Below are 21,485 nucleotides of genomic sequence, written 5' to 3'. Positions count from 1 at the left end.
TTGAAGCTGGGTGAGGCTGAAGTTTTCTTCCCAGAGGTCGTATTTTGATCCCTGGCGTTGTTGCCATGCACAAGACAGTATTCCAAATACGTCGTAAACCTACCAATCCGCAAACCATTAAAAGGTTCTAACCCGACCGCCTGCGCGCACCGGCACCGGGCTGTCACTACTATTCTTAGAATTGGGTCCTGTCTTGTCTCTGAATTCAGATCCCTGGCCCCAGTATCATATCACTTACCCTGCTTTGTGGAATCGTCGCCCTATTTCCCGTCTCAACCCCGGCACTACGTCCTGGTCAAAGTATGTCTTAGCATCCATGAGCCCTCCGAACGACTTGCGAACCAGCGAACCATCAATCGCTTCCCGGTGGATGAGGTAGGATATGCCGGATCCGTGCGAACATCCAAGTGTACCCAAGGCACACGGACACGGACCCGAGGGCGTATCCCGTCATTCACATCCCAAGCTGCCGGTTCCCTACCCTGTCCAGAGTGCGGATTATATGCGATGTAATCTTATACGTCAAGTATGCAGCAATGGGCGCACCCATTGCCATTGCGCCCGCTTCAACCAAAAACCTGTCGAACCAGACCAGAAATGACGGGGCGCCGTACGCCTCTTCTTCGACCAACAAAGGTTGGGGGCCGCCGGCACTTGCAAAATCATCTCATCGACAGCTAACTCGGGCGTTTCGACAGTCCGCAGTATTCCCGCCCTCGGCTCGTTGCGTATTCTAGCTCTCTGCAGACCCCAAGGCTGCTCCTGGTGACTCTCTGTATCGGTCGGTGATGGCACCCACGACCCAGGAACGCTGACAACCCTGCAAATCAGTGGTGCGTTTGTAAGACTCTGTACCATGTACTCCGTAGATGCCAAATCTTAGCTGCTGGGGTTAATGTCGGGTCATTGCCGAGATTGCACAGTACGTCAAGGACAGAATGCGGCCGGGACAGAGAAATGCTACCCAGGCGTCGTTGATATTTTCCACATCTTATGTAGCTCAGTATTGCACGCGCAACACAAGATGTCCCTCCGAGGCTTACCATCTTGATGACAATACTGTTGGCCCATACAACACCCGGTTTCGATTTTTCGTTTTCTGGGGCTTCTGATGAGCCTTATGCTCGGAGGACTCCAATACAATGCACGAAAGCATGTGCCCAGATTGTAAGTTGGCCTGACCAAACCTGGTGCCCCATGACCGGACCTGGAAGGTGGAAGATTGCGCTGACCCTCTCCTTCAAGCCTTGTGTGACCGTGTGAATTCACCGGCCGGCAGGGTATCAAATGCATCGACAAGGTCGAAGAAACGGTCGGACTGGTGTCAGTCTTCCGCTGTATGGTACCTCTCTGTATGGAACACCTTGTCCAGCTTTAATCTGCTCTACCACCCTGCCCACCCCGGTGACTCCAGGACCACATACCGAACTGGTTATGACAAGTTTTTCCCTTTGTGTAACTGAAGAACCCCAAGGATAAATTTAAATTACGTTTAAATGGCAACCATCCGCCCATTCCGTGTACATAACTCATCATGATCCATGGCTCTTGTATTTCTTCTCTCCCGCGAATCGTTTCAGAACATTCTTCGCCTCTCAATTGGAAGCATTGGCCGTTCTTCTATTTCGAAGCTTGAAAGAAATGGCTAACCTCTGCTGTCTGTTGTCGAAACTCCACATAAGCATGATGCCCTGCAACAAGCCTCGGCTGTATATTGGGTTGTATGTACGCGGCGGCTCAGCGAAAATGCCCGGCAAAGAGGATGCGTATGCTAATCGTGAACATCCTTATCAATATACTCAAAGTCTAAACTGACACGTTTCTTTTAGATACCATTGGGCTCTTTTGTCCGGGCCAAAAGATGATCTCGGGTCAGGTTTTCAGTATACCATGTACCATGTCAAAGACAAGCTAGTCATTGAGGGTGAACCAAAGGTTGCCAGTTCAGTATGGGAATACTCTGTCGAGTCCGATCGGTCTTCAATGTTGTTGGTTCGCATCGTTGTAGGGAAAATACGAGATGTACACCGGCTTGAGGCCGTTCTGCGGTCCGTTCCCCTTGGTGGTGACAAGGCAGACTGGAACTCCATTTCATGGATTCGCGAGGCTCTTCACCGAGCCTCAACTGAACCGGGGGTCCTCGGCTCTCATGTGCACAATTGGGACGAAATTAGACATACTGCCATGTCATATGTCGACGAAAAGAAGGCCAAACATCGCTTTGATGGCCTTGGTAAATTCAATCTTTCGAAGCCGGCTACATGGGATATGCTCCAAAACAAAGAGATGATAATTTGAGGCCACGACGAATGGCCAGCGGAAATACTCAGACTGTCGTTTTGGTTGGTAGCGGGTGGCTTTCTTCTTTGCTGCAAGCGTACTTTCGTTTGTAATATCTACTTTGTCAGGATCTCACAACTTCTCTACGGGCGCAGGAGATGCGGGTCATGCATGTGAAGCGGCTGCATGATTTTTTTTTTGGAACCTCGTAGTGGTCAATGTTGTTAATAGATGATGGATGATTATGAATGAATTGCAGTTGACCTCTAAGCAGCCAAGCATGCTGGAGACCACGTACCGTTATCCAAGGCCAGCTCCTCTACCGATTCTCATGAGACGTTCTTCCTTTGGACAAAGAAGGATGAAACATGCTGCACACAAGAAGATATTGAGGCCACTTTCCGCGCGGACCTGCGGACCTGCAGACTGCGTCCTTGTGCAACTGATTGTTCCCATGTCGTTGGCCACAACCCCTTGGTTAATTATATGGTGTCTTACCATGGTGGCGTTGACTGGGGACGGAGTCGACTGGTCGGCAATCCCCGAGTTTGGCCCTGGCGCCGATGATCCATCTTCGGCACCGGTCCGCTTGTTGTGGGTGGACGACTGGAGGTCTTGGTGTCACTCTCATGGCAGAGGTCATCTATGATGGCGAGCATGAAATACGATTATGGCAGGGGAGTAAAATTAATAGCACAAAGACCACGTACGCTGAATCAGAGAGCAGACTAGAAATTAACAATCTTTTCAGCAGGGGGTTCACATAGAGTAAGCGGTGACCGTCTATTCACAGCTTACAGAGATCTTGGTAAACCGCCCTGTTGGAACCGATGATCCCAGTATGCTTCCATGAACATTGACCCCAGCTACTGACTTGGCCAGGACTTGGAGAACGGGCCAGGCTGTGAGTGGAACATTCGGTAGTAAGGTTGCAGTGGATCATTGTTGGAGACCAGCAGACGGTGGTTCTACCAACGAGTATGCAATGGCCGTCGTGTGGCGTTGAATCGTTGAATATTGACAATTTGCCGAGTCGACTGGGAGAAGAAGTTTCCGTCTCAGCCCTTTGAGCGCCGGAGAATCAATCGTTGCAATTAACTTGCGTTTACTGTTCATGCTTCAATAGGATGTTACCGTTCTTCAAGGCCAATGCCCAAAGTGTGATCAGTATTTCAGATGAGGACCAAGGAGTGGAACGTGTTCGGTAGAAATGGACATAAAAGCGTCGACATCCATGTTCTTGTGGGTTAAGGTTCGCAGCTCCAAGGACAGTCAGGTGTCCTAACACCTTGAAGGAGTGGAGAAGCTGGCACACTGTCTCTAGAGGTTCGTCCAGTTCTCGGTTCGGGCCCGTGGCCGGATATAATTACCGCGTTGTCAAGTTTCCGCTCTGTTTCGATTGTCAGGCTGCTCCCTTTCTTGAAGCAGGCCCGGTTACAGGTCCGTGTCGAGCGGCTTACACTTGGTATCTATAGTGGCAGGCCATGCTTAAGTAGCAAGTAATACACGGCATCAAGTCGCAGAGGCAGCGCATTCAAGGGGTATTGGTGACACGTCAACTGGTACCCTCCTGAGCTCTGAATGCCAACTCAGCTTTGAGGGCGTGGCATATTCTGTATGATGTCACCCATATTAACAACCTACTGATGAGATCAAGGTCAGAGACAAAAGCACACAGGGTTCTTGTATAGTACGTACGGACGGTTAGATCCATGCCTACCGCCCAAACCGCTGGGTCGTCCCACGCACACGGAGCAGCCCCCATCAGTACGCTGGGCCGAGACAATCTAGCAAGAGACATTGCGACTTTCGGTAGCGAGAGCAAGGCTTGCAAGGCCGCTTAGTATGTACGCGGTACTACTCCAAGATGAAGTACTCTGTACCGTAGGTACCTACCTAGGTAGGTAGGTACTCCGTACTAGGTAGACATTCGGTTGAAGTTGGGGTTTATGTCTGTCTGGCTGGTCAGCTTGCGCTTTGGTGAGCGTCAGGCGAGGGCTATGTTTCAGTCGACTTTGAGAGTTGATAGTAACAGCCGACGAGTTAACAGTGTTTGTCGCAGTAGACGGGGAGCGGGCAACCCAGCTGAAGATACGCCTTCTCAAGTCGGATGCCTTGACGTTGGAAAGACTGCGTCTTGCAGAGAACGTTTGACAATGATGCGAGCTCGAAACCAGCTGTACGGACTTTGCCGTATTCCTGAAGGCCATTTCATCGCCTACCCAAGGCATGTGCGGCCGTGATAGAGTTTAGATACGACTTTGCAGCATTCGTGGTCGTACAGGCAATGACAGAATATAATTGGGGTCATGCAACCACATACTTGAGCTTGTAGCTTTTGGGGTACAAAATGTCTTGTGATGCTATATGCATCGTACAAGAACCTATACGTTGACGGGAAGAGCGATATTAGGGTCAAAGGCTGCCATTGATCACAGCAACGTGGTATGCTGCCCTGGACATGCTGGCCAGGACAAAATTAGACGATGAGCAGAGCAGAGTAGGTGGTGAATCGATGACGATTTGTGACCCTCGGCAGTTGCTCGTTGCTTTGCTGGGTACTTGATAGCAGCCGAGATATCGTTGCGAACCCATATCGAAGTGTACAAGTGTACAATGCCCTCGATGAACCTGGAGATGCTCTTTGGCTGCATGGATCGTATGCAAGTGTACGACAGACATGTCAAGTTGATCCCATGCTGCAAACATATGTGAAACGCCTAGCCCGGCTCCTTCCGCGAGGGCGAGTCAGAGCTCGATGACTTCATGAATGGCAGTCAAGCCAGGTCAGGCCGACTGGCCACCTATGTACCTAGGTACCTAGGTAGGTAGGTTCATGTAGGAAGTCTGGTTTAATCCGTTGTTTGATTTGATTCGCAGTTTGTGGTTCAGTGCAAACGTTCGGGCTGCTCGTGTAGAAGAAAAGCACCAGCATCCATCAATGAAGAGCAGGCCCAACGCCACCTATCGTCAAGCACAGGTTGATTGATGATGGGAGGGCGTTGGAAGGGGAAAGTGAACAGTGAACAAGAAGGAAACACGAAACAAAGACTAGAAACCTAAAACACAGGGTTAGCTGGTGGCGTCGGTTTTGGCCGTGGTCAAGTGTGTCTGGTGACTCTGGTCGCTTTGTTGGTGTCGGACAATTAAAGACGAGTGCTGACTTGTGCAAGTCCAGGTTAAGCTTGGCGTGACTTTTTTGACGTGCGTGATTGATTGATTGATTGAGTGATTGACAAAACTCCTCCTGCTCATTCTCCAGTCCAATCCAATCCAATCCAATCCCGTCTTGTCTGGCACAGCTTCAGACTTGACTCCTTGCGCCTTGAGTCCTTGTTCTTGACCTTGCTTGGCCATTTGATCCCCACCAGCCACCTTCAATGTTCGGCGCTAGTGCATCGAATCGTCCAAACGCCAATCCACTCTGTCCATCTGTATCAGCGTATCGCCATCTTGTGCGCCTCGGATTGTTAGTGCAAAACAGGGACTGAACCAGGTCCAAACAAGGTCAACTCCAGTCTGGTCAAGTCTGGTCTTTGCCAGGCTCCTCCCCGCCAGCCCCGGCCGCAGGTCAAGCCTCAGGTCCCTCAGGTCCAGCTTGAGCGTGTCCCAGCGCCTAAGTATCCCGTGCCAACACCAAACAGCATCGAAGATTGAATCCACACGCCTCGAACCAATACATTTGATGCAGTCTCGTCTGGTCTGGCTCGATCCAAAGGAGGTTTGGTGTCTGAAGTGTCTCTGGCCAAGTTAGTGCGGCTCGCAGTGGTCCCGTTGCATCAGCTCTGTTCTACATAACCAGACCAGACACTTTGAAGCATCCTTTGAAACTCACATCTTGGCTTCCTGTCTGGTTTTCCTATCTGGTCCTGCTTGCTTGGTTGCTTGCTTTCCTGCTTCAGCACTGTCGCTGCCGAACTACTCTCCCCCTTGACCTTGACTTCTCTCCATATCCAACGGTTATTCTCTGCGACTCCGGAATTACAACTTTGGCTCAATCTTTACTTCTTTGTTCTTTGTTTGCTCTCTCCACGGTCCTGTTCTGCCATTTCGTGCCCGTCATTAATCCTTGGCAGCCAGCCATTTGAAGCGCGAGCGCTCGACCCTCTCTCCTCCTCCACCAGACTGGAACCACAGAACCAAAGAACCACCACCACTTTCTCCCTCTTCTGTCAGCTTTCCCCTCCACCGCCTCAGCCCATTGCAGGACAAAGCCGCATAATATTCTATCCTCGGCATCACAACAGAAATGGCTCAACCTGGCGTCCAGTCGTTAAAGGTTTGCTTACCTTGCCTTATTCCAGCTCGAGCTGCATACACACCGTGAATTTGATGACAAGCTGACCGCCTTCTCCTGATAGTGTGTCGTGACCGGCGACGGTGCCGTTGGCAAGGTTCGTTCGCATCCCGAATCCGATGGACAGCCATCCCCCCTCATCCCCCTATCCAGTGCCCATTGTGATGGCGCGCGAGACGATCCCCGATGCTGACCAAGTTTTACATTGTAGACATGTCTTCTCATCTCGTACACCACCAATGCCTTCCCGGGCGAGTACATTCCGACAGTGTTAGTTTCTCCCCCTTGCCATCCCCCTATCGACGCGGATACCTGCAGAACTCATGGAATCGAGCATCTGCTGACGTTGGGCCCGTGCCATCTTAGATTTGATAACTACTCGGCCAGTGTCATGGTAGATGGCAAGCCCATCAGCCTGGGACTATGGGATACCGCAGGTCAGGAAGATTACGACCGATTGCGACCATTGTCATATCCTCAAACCGACGTCTTCCTGATTTGCTTCTCCCTGGTGTCCCCCCCTTCATTCGACAACGTCATGGCCAAGGTAAACACCCCAATCTACTTGCGCATGCAAGGACTTTTGCGCTGACCACGGATAATTTGTAGTGGTACCCGGAGATCGACCATCACGCCCCTAATATCCCCATCATCCTAGTTGGAACCAAGCTCGACCTTAAAGATGACCCCAAGACTAAGGACGAGCTGAAAAAGAAGAAAATGCAGGCGGTGGAATACGAACAGGCACTGGCCTGCGCACGGGAGATCAAGGCGTACAAATACCTAGAGTGCTCTGCCCTCACCCAGCGTAATCTAAAAAGCGTGTTCGACGAGGCGATCCGGTAAGTGACTACACCCTACCAAACCATCCCCCTTTTCGTTCCGCAGGAGGCTAAGTTGATGGTGATTGTGGTAGTGCCGTCTTGAATCCTCGGCCGCAGCCCACCAAGGCAAAGAAATCTAAATGTACTGTTTTGTAATCACCACAAGCATCAGTACCACAAGCAATGGGACGTTTCCCGTCAGCGATACATGTTTAATATCTTTATTTGGCGATTATTCGGTGGCAGAAAAGAAAGCGAATGACAACCGAAGCGACAGTTTCCCAGACGACACGCAGCAAACTTTTGACGCGAAACGACGTTGGACGAAGCCCAACGACCGCACACGGAGCTGCAGCTGCATTTCCATATGTTTCTAGCGAAAGGGCGCAAACCAAACATGTTTATCGAATTCAACAGCACAGTCGATTTTTATGGTTGGGCTTTTATTTTCTCATCCTCAGTACCACGAATAGACCAATTTAAGCACGGGAACAGAGGGAAAGAAAGAAGGGGCAAGAGAGACAGACTGATTGACTGCAGGAAGACGTCTCTGTTGGGTTCGAAACGTGTTCATTATTTATGACACTGTTGCAACGCGTCATCATTACCATTTTTGTTTTAATGTTTTCAACCCATCCAGTGGTAACTGCGGCGCAAGCATCCGGCAGAAATGCGGCTCTTGTATCACCTTTCCCACTGGTACTTCTGTGTTCTCCAGCTGCTTGTCCGTTTTGCCGCCGGGAAAGTGATATAGAGCAGTCATCACCAACCGAGTATGTTTGAAGGAAGTGGAAGCGAAAGGTTGTATGCAAAGGGCTTGGCGGCGTCTTGTTTCAGCAGACCGGGTGTTTATTTTTCGCCCTTCTTTTTTTGCATGTTTTTGTTTCTCGTTGTTGTTATTTTTCCGTCTCTCCCTAGTCTCAAGGATATCCCAGTTTTTTGCTTGTAGATAGCACCAAGACAATTGTTCAGATACATTCAATTGCAAGGATGGCGATAATGTACAACTGTATGCCCGTGACGTCTAATTTTCGCTCGATTAGTAACATATCCAGGGTATTCTTCCTCCTCCCATCTATCTGCCCAACCATCTTAGTATCCCCCTCCCTGAACCCTAGCCAACCGACTCGGATGAATCCCAGACGCGTCCTCCCTCGCACCAGCACCCTCCGACTTCGCAACCCTCTCCTTCTCAATCCTCTTCGTCCTATTCTCATCCAACTTCTTATTCTTCTCCCGAATCTTATCCTTCCTAAACTTTGTCTTGCCTCCTCCGCCGGCCCTACGTCCGTTAGCACATTCATCCGAACAGCCCTGGAAAGTAAACACTCACGTCAGCTCAACGTTTATCTTGCGTCCTTCAAACTCCGTATGATGGAATTTATCCAAACACGTCCTCATGGTCCACACGTTGCCGAATTCCACAAACGCAATCCCCCGACAGGGCTTATCGTCATCCTTGTTCTTCATGCACCGCACCGAGATGGGCTTCAGGCTCGCAAAGTGCGCTTTTATGCTCTCGGCCGTCGCTGTGAATGGTAAATTGCCCACGAAGACAATGTAGCGGGATGCTTTGCCTTCGGCGTTGGCATTTTCGGCATCAGCTTCGTTGGCAGGCGCTTCAGCCTTGTTCTTCTTCTCCTTCTTTTCCTTCTTCTCTTTTTTGGGTTCGTCGCCATTCGTTTGTTCCTTCTTATTCTCCTTACTCTTCTTTTCCTTCTTAGGCTCCGTAGGCTCCTCCTTCTCGCTCACAACAGCTTGCGGCATTGCCTCGTCCCCACCATCCTCCTCTGGTAAATCCTGCAAATCCTTTCGCTTATCCTTCTTTTCCCTTCTACTCTCCTTCTTATCCTTCTTCTTGTCCTTCTTATCCTTTTTATCCTTCTTGGCCTTCTTCTGCTTCACGTCATCGGCAGGTTCGTCATCGCTTCTCTTGCGCTTCTTCTCGACCGGCGCATCGTCTACGGGCAGGAAATCTTCGGCTGCCGTGGCGGCTTCGCGTGCTCTTTTACTTTTCATTGTTGCAGAATTGGTCCCTGAGCTTGAACCAGAAATAAGGAGAGAGCTTAAATTCTTGTTGCGCGGTGGGTAATTGCAACACCTTGATGTTTCCGTAAGGGCAGAAATTTTGCCAGAAATTTTGGCGGGGACAGAGCCGACACTGGTCGTATCTAATCTGGATCAACCTTGACCTTTTGGTTTGACCCACTCCGTTGACACCGGCAGTGCTCCACCTCCATGATGGGCTCCATTCATTTCAATACTTGGAGTGAACTTCGACACTTCGACATCCTCATTACATCAGGGGCGATGGGTGAATAACTGGCATGCCCCAACTTTCACATCCAACATGGCACACAAACATCGATTACACTCTAGCCACTCTGCAGAGGCAAATGGATTCCTAGACAAACTCGTAACAGATTATTTCATTTGTGCAATGTTGCAGTAAGCGGCTTGTGCCAGTGTCTAATTATATACACTCAAAACGCAAACATATAAAATCCTTAGCCTTGCTTCCACCCTTCCACTGACGTTGCAATAAGCAGTTATCCCATAGTAATTCCTGGTATCCGTTACAAAGTGCATATGGCAAAGCCGGCTGCAAGTAAAACAGTGCCCACAACGGCACACAGGCTCGGCTCAGTCGTTGATGAGGCTCCAACAAATACGGGCATTGACATCTCGTGATCCACACCAGGAGAATCACCAATGTCACCGACTGATCCAGAATCCTGCCCGCCGGACTCCGAGTTTCCACTAGCTGTACTTGAATTTTTCCTGGTGTCAGCAGGATTGTTTAAGACAATAGCCGAGGGGATCGCAAGTGAAGATGCTTGAGCCTGGTGTACTGTCAGGATTGTTGTCCGCATACCCTCTCCTTCAACTGAGGAAATAAGGGTGACCTTGACTGTTTCGGAGGTATCCTTCAATGGTGTTGCCTCCGGGACTGGGTTTGTCGCATGAACTGGAGCAACTTGTGCCATTTGTGTCGGCGCCCCGGTGCTAGTATCGTATATAGCTGGACCTGAATTTTGTCGTCCCGACGCGGAGTTGGATTCTCGAGTGGGTGCAGAGCTTGTGTAAGTGGACATTGATGACCAAGAACCATCAACGCCATTCGTTTGAGTAGGAAATCCATATACAGGTGGTGGAGTTCCATAACCATATTCCTCCAATGGCGGAATGTATGCAGGAGGCAAAGAAGGAGATGCAAAAGTGTAGGCAGCTGGGCTAGCAGCAAAACCGCCTTCAGAGCTCGTAGATGTAGTGAATGTGTAGCTAGAAGTACTAGACAATGAGTTGGAAATAGAAGCCGTTTCGGGCTGACGGCGCGATGTGCCAGAGCCTGCCACAGAGGAGCAGGGGGTAGAATCAGGGTTCGCGGAGGTTGCGCTTGAAGCTCGACTGCTATCAGTACAAGACGTAGACGCCGAACTGAAACGGCTTGAAGTCGACGTAGCCCTGGAGCTCTGAAAGGAAACTCCATTGAGGCTTGATAAGTCAGATGAGCAAGGAGTCTCTGTATCTGAAACCCTGGTCGTGGACCACGAATTACTGTCAAATGTCTGGGATCCGTATGTCGAAGTCCGAGATCCTGCAGCTATGGAAGAACGATCGACTCCGTCAGAACAGTCGGCTGTAGGAGAATTCGGGTCTGATGAGCGCCAGCTGTTGGATGCTCTGTCAGCCTGAGATGTGGACGAAGTGCAGCTTGAGGTCAAACTCCCCGAAGTCCCAAAACCTGACTCTGACCAAGATGTCGGTCGTGGTGATCCTTGGCTATTCTCGGATCTTGTGGCATATGAAGATGTGCATGGAGCGGCTGAATTCATTCGGCCAGTTGTAGATGAGGTCTGACCAAAACCATGGTCTGTTGAGGAAGGTGAGCTGCTACCAAAGGCATATCCATTTGAATTGCAAGGAGTAGTTTGGGTCGGAGTAGTAAATGCTGTAGACATGGTTGTTTGCCCAGAAGATGTGCGTTGATCTCCATTCAAAGATCCGCAATCTGTCGTGATGTCACTTCCAGTTCCTCGAGAAGCATCCATAAGAACAGCCTTGTCAGACTTTGTGGCCCTTATGGCGGAAGCAACCGCTGTATCAAATGTTAACCAAAGTATATGCTCACCAAATCATAAGAAGTCTCTCCACTCACTGGTAGGGGTCTCATTTACGAGGAAAAATTCCTCATTTTTGTCCATGGATGGAGAAGGAGTTGTGGGTTGGGGCGCTGCGAGAGACATAGTAACCACACCATCTTGCCCGGTATTGCAGGATAACACAACAGCAAAATCGCGAGATAGGTCGAAATCTAGATTGACTGGTGTAAATTTGCTTCTGCTGCGTGTACTGTCTGACGGCTCGGATTGCAGACTTCGTTTATGTCCTTGGGACTGGCGAACTTCGATAGGATACAGCGGAATAATGTTGGTGCCAGCATCACAGCAAGCAGAAACGGAGTATGCCAGGGCCCGACCATAGGATTTGGCGCTGCAGATATTGATCAAACACTGAAAATATGCCTATTTTCAACGTTAGCGAGATTTGGGTCGAAGCGGAGATGATCACTCGCTCGTTGAAGTTTGGGCGTAGCACAGACACCCTTCATGTCGTCGGCAAGCAAGCCATGCTCAGCAAGTGATTTTTGACAGTCTGAAACACAAGCTACTACATTCGTTAATATTCCGACATTGACCAACAGGAAAGATGAGGGCGTACTTGGCGCGGATGATCTTGTATGTCGTCGACAGCAAGCCAAGGTCGACAAGAGCAGCAGTGTAGCGAGCAAAGTGATCCGCATGATGGGATCCTGTACGTTAAGGAAAAGTGAAAATCTGTCAAAATGGGGATTCGTAATTAACGATAGTCACCAAAAAATGGGTAGAGCGAAAGGTCTTAGAAAAGAAATCCAAAAATGAGTGATGGCGTGCCGAAGCGGTATAATGAGAGTGGATAGTCGCAACGAGTGATGAGGTTTGAGAATGAAGGAGGGAAAAGACAAGGTAGCAGAAGACAAGAATGGACAGATGTGAGGATGAAATTTGCAGGCATACATGTAAAGGGAAAGAGCGGATTCGCCTGTCGGTTGCCAATAATCCAAACCGGCATCACGTCGCTTCGGTTCCCCTCATCGCCTTCCTTCGAAAACAGTCACCTCACACTTCAACGCTTAGAGATGCAGGAGCCGCATATTCAAACACGCATGACGTTCCGAAAACCTGCAAGAGAGGCATTTGCCATGAATACCCGATGTAAACCACATTTGGGGAAATGCAAGTCTCTATTGTTCCTGGAAATTTATGGACGCCAAAAATCGAAGGGTATCTAGTAGAACAACAGCGCCAGAGGCTTCTTCTCGGCCGCGTAACGTTCTTTAAACTCTGTCCTCGTCAGGAACCGTGCAAGCGGCATCATTGTATCCTTCATGTCCATAACACCGCGTTTCTTCTGGTCGACATGCGAAGCATCTACCACAAGACGCTGAAGATTGTCCAGCGATAAAGCACCTAAATCAACATTAGCCGGGTTCAATTGCAGTCAATACAACCACTTATACCATTGTCAATAAGCTCCATTAGACGAGCGGGAGTACCAACACCAATCCCCGTCTTTCTGTTCTTGAGAAATGTCACCTGCTCATCCACCTTCATGTGCTTGGCAAACTACGCCAGATTATTACTTTGGACGACCACAAGGACTTAATTTGGGGTACATACGAGCTTCGCCACGGAATTATCTTTGCTCGAGAACTTCCGCACAGCCCTGTTTCACCGTTAGCATTGATGTGCAACCGTAGCACACGGAGGCAGCCCGTACCTAACGATGTCCGCAGCTCTCAGCCCGGCACCAGCTACGATAAGTGTGTGCGGCGAGCCTTTCTTCTTTGGAGCTTTCTTGAGACTGTCCTCACCATCCGAGAACTTTTCGAGGAAGCCCGGAAGATTGTCAAGTGTTCTGGTTTCTTGCCATGACGTGGTATCTTGTATTGAGTTGGCTTTGCAGCTAGTTAGTGTACTCTGCTCCGATGGAGAGGATCTCATATCATGAAGCTCAGCATACGTACCTGAAACAGTCAGGTCTGAGAGCTCAACTGAGCTGAGGTCACCTCCGAATCTGCTGAGCTTTTGCGCCAGGTGATCGGCAAGCAATTGGTTGTCCATACGGTTGAACAAGGTGTTGAGACCAAGTTCCATGTCGAGAGCCTCATCGTCTTGAGAAAACTTGGTCTTCTTCTTCTTCTTTTTGGTCTCAACCGCAGGCTCTGCTGCGCGCTTCTTTGGATTTGACATTACGGCTTGGGGATGCTGGGATATGAATAGCCGTCTGCTGATCAGGCCCAACACTTCGAATCACGTTGCTGCTGAAGCTTGAAGTTTCAAGAACAGAATTTTTGACATGTCAAGTACAATGTGGAGTCTGGTCAACAGCATCGACGCTAAGTCGTAAGCCGTTGGTCTTGGTGGGGCGACGCTTGCCTGGCGAGCATGGCTGGCAGAGAGCGGCACTGGGAGCTGTCCACCAGACATCAACCTCCAACATTGAATCTGCTTCGTACAGAACATTGAATCAACACCGGAATTCATTAGACAACTTGACCTGACTAATCTCAAACACAAAGCAACATAAAAGACTGCCGTTCAATTTACCCCCGTATTCTCTGGATATACTAAATCTGGAGTAATAAGTAATATTGCCAAACGCCAAACACCAAGGGCCATCATGGAAACCGCAATGACTGCATTCTATATTCCTCCCAAGTAGTCGTCGTCTCAACCTTCAAATTTAAAAAATGCTGTTTACAATATTTCCACCAATAGTGGCGCCCGCACCAAAGATGGCAGCATTACCCAGCTTCTTGCCAAACTTCTTGCCATACTGACCGACCTTGTTATCACCCTGTTCTCCATTCGCAGGTTGGCCACCCTCCGCCACAGCCATAGGCGGCACGCTCGAATTATACGGGTTCTGCTGCTGTGGTGGGCCCTGCCCCGCGGGAGGATATCCATACTGAGGTTGTGCATAAGGTGCATACGGCGCAGACTTTTGCTCCTCGTGCTCGACGAGGACATAGTTTCGAGGGAAGATGCCTTCTTGTCCGGTCCGGGTGTTCTGGCCCATCCACCAGTCCTGATTCATGTACTCATGTACAATAATCTTGTCATCCTTTTCGAAGGATACATCGCGATTATCAGAAGCGACGTAGCGGTATAGGGCTCGTGCATGCGCAAGTACAGGTTTACCGGCGCGATTGGGCACATTTGGCGCGGGAGTCTGGTCGTATGATGGCGGACCAGGGGAGGGTGACGTGGTTGCAGGTGGATTGGCGTTGTTGATGCCCAGATTCTGCATCTGCTGTGTGGGAGGAGGCGGAGAAGAGGTGTTGCTTGCTACGGGGGCAGGGCTATCTCGAACGGGAGCCGGCGATGTTGCGTTGTTGTTTGCTGTGCGGAGGGGTCCTGAGAGCGGTGATTCCTGCGGCAGAGCGGCGTGAATTTGGTCGAAGACGGACTCGTCGATGATGCCTTTTTCTAAGAGATTCTCCAGTTCCTAGAGGTAATTGTTAGTTTAATGTTGATATGGTCATGTTGGGCTCGTCAAAGTCGTACGGTCTTGATATTTCGGAGCGACCGGTTGGTCTCCATGATGAGCTGGCGGTCGGCGGACACCATTTTGAAGTCGACAGGTAGATTGGCCGCAGCGATGGGAAACGCGGTTGATTAATCACTCGTCGATATGCGATTCGATGGAAGGTGGTTGAAGGGAAGAGGAGAGGAGAAATATAAGCGAGTGGAGGCGTAGAGGTTGAAGAAGATGATGTCTTGTCTGGGTCCAGTTGTTTCACTTCGGGTGTTTGCATCGACTGCATGTGAGGACTGAGGCTGTGCATGCAGTTGACTGGACCCGAAACTTGGCCGCCATTCCCGTGGATGAAACGCCACCAGTCAATCCAACATGCCTTAGACACACAGCCCGGAGCATGGCGGGGCAGTTCAATGTTCCCTCAAGTAGCACATGAGGCCACTTGGATAAAGTCAACATTGAATCATGTATCAATTGAAGTCTGGTGCACAACCTGTAGCACTTGAGAGGGCCAGGCCTGGCATGGTGCAACTGGTCTGGCACTTTGATGACATGGAGTCTGGTTGATCAGTGAATCCAGACCAGACTTGACCAGACACCAGAACTTAGCCCAAGGTTTTAGTATGTAAGCCCTGGCAGGCAAAACATTGAAAGATGAACATCTTTCTCGGCTCCGACGTCGTAGTGGCGTCAGGCCATTTCAAATTCACTGAGACAGTGCTTTGCCTGCACTGAGAACGCAAGTAGTCTTCTCAATTTGTAACTGTAAGGAAAGGCAAAGCTGCTTACGGATTTATGTAGGTTCAGCAGCTCTCGTGGACTCAAACCAAGAAAGCAGCACTTGAGACCTGCAAAGACAGAGTAGCCGGTTCCCACAAAAGATCGAAGGAGTTAGAGTCAGAACCAGTCACTCCAGGTATACAAGAGTTGCTCTAGAAAGCTGAAAATCGAAAAGTCTCCCCAGTTCTCTTTACTCAAGGACTGAGCTTGAATAATTGGAAATATAATGTCCACCAACCTAATTGCGAGATGATTGCCATGCCAGTGCTTCTCCTGGTCGTTCATCGTAAACTTGTTTCTATACTGACACATTCCGAGACCTGCATTCAGTCGTATACATGGACATCTCCAGTTCCCACGATCTTCTCCTCACAATCACGCACTCCCCAATAACTTCACATCCCGCATCTGTCCCACAAACCCATCACCAATTCTCTCCAGTGGCGCCTCAAACGCCATCGGCCCCCAAACAAACCTCACCCCCCAAATGCCCAGCTTCGTCAAAAACTCCATCTTCGTCTTCCCACCCCCATCAGCGTTGGAAACCTCTAAAAACGTCTGGTTCCCCCTCGCAATCACCGACACGTTACTCCACACATTCACCGGCAGAGTGTAATTCAGTGTGTAGTACTGTCCGCCGCTGAGCATGCTGACATTTCCACTTACAGGCTCCGCAGCCAGGAGTGTCGAATCTGGCCCAGAAAACAGTTTTGCCTGGCGGTTGGAATTGTGTGGCTTCACAGAAAAGGAGAGCGTATAGTTACGCCCTTTGCTACGGAGCGGCGTCTCGAGATAGCATTTCCCAGAAAGGGATAGCGTTCCGTTGGAGAGTTTGCAACCTTGCCCCCGGATAGTACCATGATATTTGTTGCCGGATCTATCTTTGACGAAACCAGGTCGACTACGACACGACGTGAACTTGTAGTCGAGAATAACGTCCGTCTTTGACGTGATCTTTCTGTCGAGATTCTGAGAAGGAATAGCATCTCTCAGCCGCTCAATGATGCCGTCGTACTCTGCCTCAGTCAAATCACCACCCCATTGCTTATCTCCCAACGCAGGAAGCGCATCCCTAACAGCATAATACGTCTCCAAATACGTCGTCCCATTTGGTCCCCAGTCGTTCCACACAGCCGCCAAGTGGCCCTGAATACCGGGCGTATCCCGTGGCGGATTGTTCGTGGCATTCGTCACATCAAAGATGTTTGGCGAGAATGCACCTCCAGCAGGATTTCCATAAAATGCGTTGTGCTTCCACGGAGGCTCACCAACAGCATAGTACTTGCTCACATGATAAAACGCCTTTTCTGAGTTTAACACCTGATACCCATTCTTGATGAGGTCGTTCCACGCGTTATCCGTGGGGTTCGACCAGTGCTGAATAGTAATCTCCTTGGAGATATTAGCTCCTTGCTTGGGGGTAAATGTGCCCCAGATGCGCATGCTCTTCCCAGATTCTTTCTTAATATGCGCAGCCATTTCGTTGACGAAGCGTGTGTAATCTGCTATAAGCTTCTTGTCGTATTCATCCGCTCCGATGTGCACAACTTTTGAATGAAACCACGGAAGAAAGGTGGACCAGATTTTCTTCATGGTTGGAATGGTATCCGGGTGGGAGATATTCAACATGCTCAGGTCGGGTAGTCCCAGCTCAGGCTTCCATTTCACAATTTCGAGGGCATGGCCTGGGGCCTCGATCTCCGGTATGATGGTCACGCCACGCTGCGCACACTTTTGCTGAATCAAGTCGAATTCTTGGCGTGTAAAGGATTCGTTTCTGCGGGTGTTTAAGCCCGCGACGGCTGGGTCGTCAGACCAGGGGCGGAATGAGCCGTACAGACTGAATGTGCGTTCGTGTGAGTATCTCTCCGGGTAGTTGTTGATGTTGTCGCTGAGATGAATCTGGATGGTGTTTTGTTTGAAGAATGAGATGTAGGAGCACATTTCGATGAAGAACTCCGGTGGGTAGAAGTGACGGCCGGTGTCGAGCTAAACTCACTGTTAGCTGCTTCTTCATGTCTGACTTGATGGGTTGACATGCCATGAACCCTCGGTTTGCCCATCCCGGAGCGTCAACACCCTCCCCGTGAGCGATGGTATTCTTATTCAGAACAGCAGCCTGAAGTATAGAGCGGGTTCCCCACCACGCACCAAGTGGACTTGCACCGGCAATTGTGATTCCATTGTCGTTTACTGAGATCTTGTATCCTTCGGATGTGTTTCTGCCTGCCACGTCTTGGAACTTGGTGGTTGAATCGAGCGTAATGAAGATGGCATCAGGGCCTGCTTTGTCACCGCTAACAATGGGCAAGTCCAAACCGAGGGCTGAGTTGACATCACTCTTGAATGTATTGGTGAATTCCTCCAGTGTTGGTGGAATCAGAGTCAAGCCTTGAGTGTTGACGGATTTGGCATGACGAGAGTCAAGGATGATCTTCTTGAGGTTGTGAAGGGAGTAACTCTCTGCCTTTGCGTCATATGGTGTTGACGGCACTGTTAACAGTTTGGCAGCGACTACAACATGTTAGTTGTTGGTGTTTCTATGAAGCTGCGATGGTACAACGTACCTTGATTTGCCAATGCTGCCAAGCCAATGACTTGCGCTATCCAGTTGGCCATCTTGCGAGAACAACCAACAACGAATGGCTACTCAATCTGGTGTTATAGATTTGAAGTCATTGCGGCCACATAATGTTTTATATCGCTATTTCCCGCCGACATATACCCCGCTGGTGGTCCAAACCCAGGAAACATTCTCACGATAGTACATGTTGCAACAATGAATGCAACGAGACAGCTTGTGGAGATAACCATAGACACCTACCAAACTGGGCGATATCTGCCTCCCTCGTGTCTACCAATTCGTCATTGTTTCAAGTGGAGAAGTCTTTGGGTCAGATCATTTGTGATGTGCTTCTACGGCGACTGCCGTCCGTACACGATACCAAGTCGTAACGTGCCATTATTCGTCCCGGCCACGCCCGAGTTGAAGTTGAGTCTTTACACAAAGAGACCCCGACTCAAAGTTGTCCAACATGATCGACACAGCTCATCTCATCTTCCTCGCCAACGAGAACAACCGAACCATGTTGCCAACCACCTCCAACATGCATCCTGACAACCAATCCGCACCAATAGCCGAAAACAAGCTTCCCCAACCGCCGGATCAAACCCCCGGTCTGCCTCCGCCCCCCGGATTCCAAGCCTCCTCATCGTGACGTCGAAGAAACTCGCGGGGTAATCACCAGCTAAGCCTCATCAACAATCCGACCAGGGAAGCAAGTTCGACAAGGGATAAACAAACTCACAGGTACATATGTAACAGCAAACGCCGGAACCAATGCCCATTCGCGCGGACAAAAACCCCCCCATGCACCTCTCCAAGCGCAGCAGCTAGACGAAGCTAAAGTGAGGAGTCCAGCCCGTCAATGTAACCAACCTATCCGCTCGCACGTTTCATTTGCCGACTCGCGAGATTTGGTGCATTTGAGGCTATTGCCGGGGAATCGGTCGGTGGTATTTCTTTTACCCAGGTCCTTAAAATGCAGGTATTACTTGGATCTGAGGGTGTAGATTTGTGCTTTTATTATTTCCCATTTATGCGTTGTGCGTCTGGGTAAATTGGTGGTGAATCCTCGGTGGTGTGTCGGTGGAATAGTAGTACATCGTGGAAATGGTGGCACATGGAGTTGTATTATAGATGTGTTGTAGCGTCAATTGAGATTTAAATCGAGGTGTTCGCAATTGTCAATGTCAAGTTGTGTGTCAAGTCAACATTCGAATCAACGAACACCACCATGGCGAAGACTTCCGTCCTCGCGCTTCTGAGCGCAATTGCGTCCGTCACAGCAGAGACATACAACGTCCCAGCGAATCCAACAACTTCCGGCCAACCATTCGACAGTTTCGTCAGCTACTCTATTGAATTCTCCTCATTCCCCGACTTTGCAGGTTCGTTTCCTATCCACCAAACACAATTCTCAACCAGGAAAACTAACAACCACAGGCAATCTCTCCCACCCCAACAAATACTCCTACAACCTCATCAAAAACATCCACGCCCTCTCCAACACCAACCCCATCTTCCGCGTCGGCGGCAACACCCAAGACTTTGCCCTCTACAACGCCTCCCAAACCGCCGCCCTCATCGGCATAGTAGACCCCAACCGCTCCCCCGACTACCCTACCACCATCACCATCGGCAAAGCCTACTTCGAGAGCTACAGGACATGGCCGGGCGTCAAGTTCTCGCACGGCTTCAACATGGGCCTGGGGGGCAAGACCCCCGAGGGGTGGCAGACGCTCGTGGACACGGCGCCGCTGGCGTGTCAGGCCCTCAGACACGGAAACTTGTATACCTGGGAGTATAGCAATGAGCCTGACCTGTTCACCTCGGGGACGTATGCGCCTAGACCGAAGGGGTGGAATGAGACTGCCATGGTGGACGAGTGGTTGAAGGGAACGGATGAGATTCGCAGCCAGGTTAAGAGATATTGTCCCGAGATTGACGTCAAGTTTATTGCGCCGTCCAACGCTGGTGCGAATAATGCTTTGAAAGCGACAAAGATGTGGGCTGCTGGCCTGGATAAGCGGAATGATATCGAAATGTTTTCCACGCACAAGTATGACCTTTTACCCCTTCATGTTCACCTTCGTTCTAACAGGAATAGCTACATCGACGGCGCCAAAGTCCCTGGTGTTACCCTCCAAGGCACGCTCATGAACCACACCCGCACAAAACAGTCTGTAAACAACCACATCACCGAATACAACGCCATCTTCAACACCACAAAGTCGCCACCGCCCCTCATCTTCGGCGAGACCAACTCACTGTACAACCAAGGCCGCCCAGGTCTATCCAACACGTTTGGCGCTGCACTCTGGGGCGTCAACTTCAACATGTACTCTGCGTCAGTGGGCTTCAAACGCGTCCACATGCATCAGGGAACCAACTACCGCGTACATTTGCCCCCTTTCCATAACGAATTAGCCATAACTAACGAGACCCTAGTATCAAGCCTGGCAGCCCATAACCACTGATCTAGACACAGTCGGCACGAAAGCACCGTACTATGCCTCCATCGCAGTCGCCTACATGACCCGTCGAGTGGGCCGTACCCCCGTATCGATATCCAACATCCCGCTGTCGGCGGACGTAGCCGAATCGGCGTACGCAGCGCACTATTCGTCCCGTGGGAGGAACCAACTCGCTAGGTTGATGGTGGTCAATATGCACGGGTATAATACCACTGTTGATGGAGCGGGTTTGGAGCCGCTTCCTACTCCACCAAAGAGGACTGTTCGCAATTACAAGTTTCATGTTGAGGGGGTGAGGGACGGGGTGAGAGCAAGTGTGTATAGGTTGATGGCTAATGGGAGTGATGCCATTACGGGGATCACTTATGACGGGTGGAGCTATAACTATGATTTGGACGAGGGGAAAGGTGTGAGATTGAGGAACGTTACGATTGGGGAGAAGGTTGTTGTGAAGGGGGGACAGGTCGAGGTTGATGTGGCGGACTCGTCGGCTGTTATTTTGAGTTTTGGAAAGGGCTGTTGATTACATTTCGAGGTTCATGGTTCAGAGGCAGGACATGGTCAGGGGTCGACGTAGTTTGGTCATTGTTATGATGGTCAAATTACACACGGAGACGCGTAGTGTGGACAGATAGTAGGTCATTACGTCAATTTAACTCCAGAGTTCTAAAAACATGAGCTTC

General features: G+C 50.1%; 12 protein-coding genes across 12 annotated transcripts; 6 read left to right on the top strand and 6 right to left on the bottom strand.

Moving 5' to 3' along the window:
- Positions 1 to 522: 522 nt before the first annotated feature.
- Positions 523 to 858, bottom strand: VFPPC_17676 (hypothetical protein; the record flags this gene model as incomplete). Its single annotated transcript, XM_022429365.1, has 1 exon — positions 523 to 858. One exon carries the CDS (start codon positions 856 to 858, stop codon positions 523 to 525), a length of 336 nt encoding a protein of 111 aa, XP_022285597.1.
- Positions 859 to 960: 102 nt separating this feature from the next.
- Positions 961 to 1,293, bottom strand: VFPPC_17677 (hypothetical protein; the record flags this gene model as incomplete). The annotated part of the gene is made up of 1 exon (XM_022429366.1): positions 961 to 1,293. One exon carries the CDS (start codon positions 1,291 to 1,293, stop codon positions 961 to 963), a length of 333 nt encoding a protein of 110 aa, XP_022285596.1.
- Positions 1,294 to 1,746: 453 nt separating this feature from the next.
- On the top strand, positions 1,747 to 2,298 carry VFPPC_04886 (hypothetical protein; the record flags this gene model as incomplete). The annotated part of the gene is made up of 2 exons (XM_018284156.1): positions 1,747 to 1,766; positions 1,830 to 2,298. The coding sequence occupies 2 exons, from the start codon at positions 1,747 to 1,749 to the stop codon at positions 2,296 to 2,298; spliced, it is 489 nt and encodes a 162-aa protein (XP_018145529.1).
- Positions 2,299 to 2,560: 262 nt separating this feature from the next.
- On the top strand, positions 2,561 to 2,929 carry VFPPC_17678 (hypothetical protein; the record flags this gene model as incomplete). The annotated part of the gene is made up of 1 exon (XM_022429367.1): positions 2,561 to 2,929. The coding sequence occupies one exon, from the start codon at positions 2,561 to 2,563 to the stop codon at positions 2,927 to 2,929; it is 369 nt and encodes a 122-aa protein (XP_022285595.1).
- A 3,600-nt stretch (positions 2,930 to 6,529) lies between these two features.
- VFPPC_04885 (rho GTPase) lies at positions 6,530 to 7,423 on the top strand (the record flags this gene model as incomplete). The annotated part of the gene is made up of 4 exons (XM_018284155.2): positions 6,530 to 6,559; positions 6,642 to 6,674; positions 6,789 to 7,124; positions 7,187 to 7,423. The coding sequence occupies 4 exons, from the start codon at positions 6,530 to 6,532 to the stop codon at positions 7,421 to 7,423; spliced, it is 636 nt and encodes a 211-aa protein (XP_018145528.1).
- A 1,070-nt stretch (positions 7,424 to 8,493) lies between these two features.
- Positions 8,494 to 9,420, bottom strand: VFPPC_04884 (RNA recognition motif domain-containing protein; the record flags this gene model as incomplete). Its single annotated transcript, XM_018284154.1, has 2 exons — positions 8,494 to 8,683; positions 8,735 to 9,420. The coding sequence occupies 2 exons, from the start codon at positions 9,418 to 9,420 to the stop codon at positions 8,494 to 8,496; spliced, it is 876 nt and encodes a 291-aa protein (XP_018145527.1).
- Positions 9,421 to 9,977: 557 nt separating this feature from the next.
- On the bottom strand, positions 9,978 to 12,205 carry VFPPC_04883 (hypothetical protein; the record flags this gene model as incomplete). Its single annotated transcript, XM_022428423.1, has 4 exons — positions 9,978 to 11,500; positions 11,561 to 11,927; positions 12,005 to 12,069; positions 12,124 to 12,205. The coding sequence occupies 4 exons, from the start codon at positions 12,203 to 12,205 to the stop codon at positions 9,978 to 9,980; spliced, it is 2,037 nt and encodes a 678-aa protein (XP_022284496.1).
- Positions 12,206 to 12,675: 470 nt separating this feature from the next.
- Positions 12,676 to 12,906, top strand: VFPPC_17679 (hypothetical protein; the record flags this gene model as incomplete). The annotated part of the gene is made up of 1 exon (XM_022429368.1): positions 12,676 to 12,906. One exon carries the CDS (start codon positions 12,676 to 12,678, stop codon positions 12,904 to 12,906), a length of 231 nt encoding a protein of 76 aa, XP_022285594.1.
- Positions 12,907 to 14,187: 1,281 nt separating this feature from the next.
- Positions 14,188 to 15,074, bottom strand: VFPPC_15864 (SH3 domain-containing protein; the record flags this gene model as incomplete). The annotated part of the gene is made up of 2 exons (XM_018293617.1): positions 14,188 to 14,952; positions 15,012 to 15,074. 2 exons carry the CDS (start codon positions 15,072 to 15,074, stop codon positions 14,188 to 14,190), a joined length of 828 nt encoding a protein of 275 aa, XP_018145524.1.
- A 1,066-nt stretch (positions 15,075 to 16,140) lies between these two features.
- VFPPC_04881 (beta-hexosaminidase) lies at positions 16,141 to 18,384 on the bottom strand (the record flags this gene model as incomplete). Its single annotated transcript, XM_022428422.1, has 3 exons — positions 16,141 to 17,754; positions 17,843 to 18,279; positions 18,333 to 18,384. The coding sequence occupies 3 exons, from the start codon at positions 18,382 to 18,384 to the stop codon at positions 16,141 to 16,143; spliced, it is 2,103 nt and encodes a 700-aa protein (XP_022284495.1).
- A 160-nt stretch (positions 18,385 to 18,544) lies between these two features.
- Positions 18,545 to 19,338, top strand: VFPPC_15863 (hypothetical protein; the record flags this gene model as incomplete). The annotated part of the gene is made up of 3 exons (XM_018293616.1): positions 18,545 to 18,856; positions 18,904 to 19,012; positions 19,076 to 19,338. 3 exons carry the CDS (start codon positions 18,545 to 18,547, stop codon positions 19,336 to 19,338), a joined length of 684 nt encoding a protein of 227 aa, XP_018145522.1.
- Positions 19,339 to 19,562: 224 nt separating this feature from the next.
- On the top strand, positions 19,563 to 21,325 carry VFPPC_04880 (glycoside hydrolase family 79 protein; the record flags this gene model as incomplete). Its single annotated transcript, XM_018284150.1, has 4 exons — positions 19,563 to 19,716; positions 19,772 to 20,387; positions 20,436 to 20,724; positions 20,777 to 21,325. The coding sequence occupies 4 exons, from the start codon at positions 19,563 to 19,565 to the stop codon at positions 21,323 to 21,325; spliced, it is 1,608 nt and encodes a 535-aa protein (XP_018145521.1).
- Between the last annotated feature and the right edge of the window lie 160 nt (positions 21,326 to 21,485).

Source organism: Pochonia chlamydosporia, chromosome 3 (assembly GCF_001653235.2).
Source record: "Pochonia chlamydosporia 170 chromosome 3, whole genome shotgun sequence".
NCBI classification, from domain to species: Eukaryota; Fungi; Ascomycota; class Sordariomycetes; order Hypocreales; family Clavicipitaceae; genus Pochonia; species Pochonia chlamydosporia.
The sequence above is the reverse complement of the archived record's forward strand: the minus strand, read 5'-3'. Positions and strand labels throughout refer to the sequence as shown.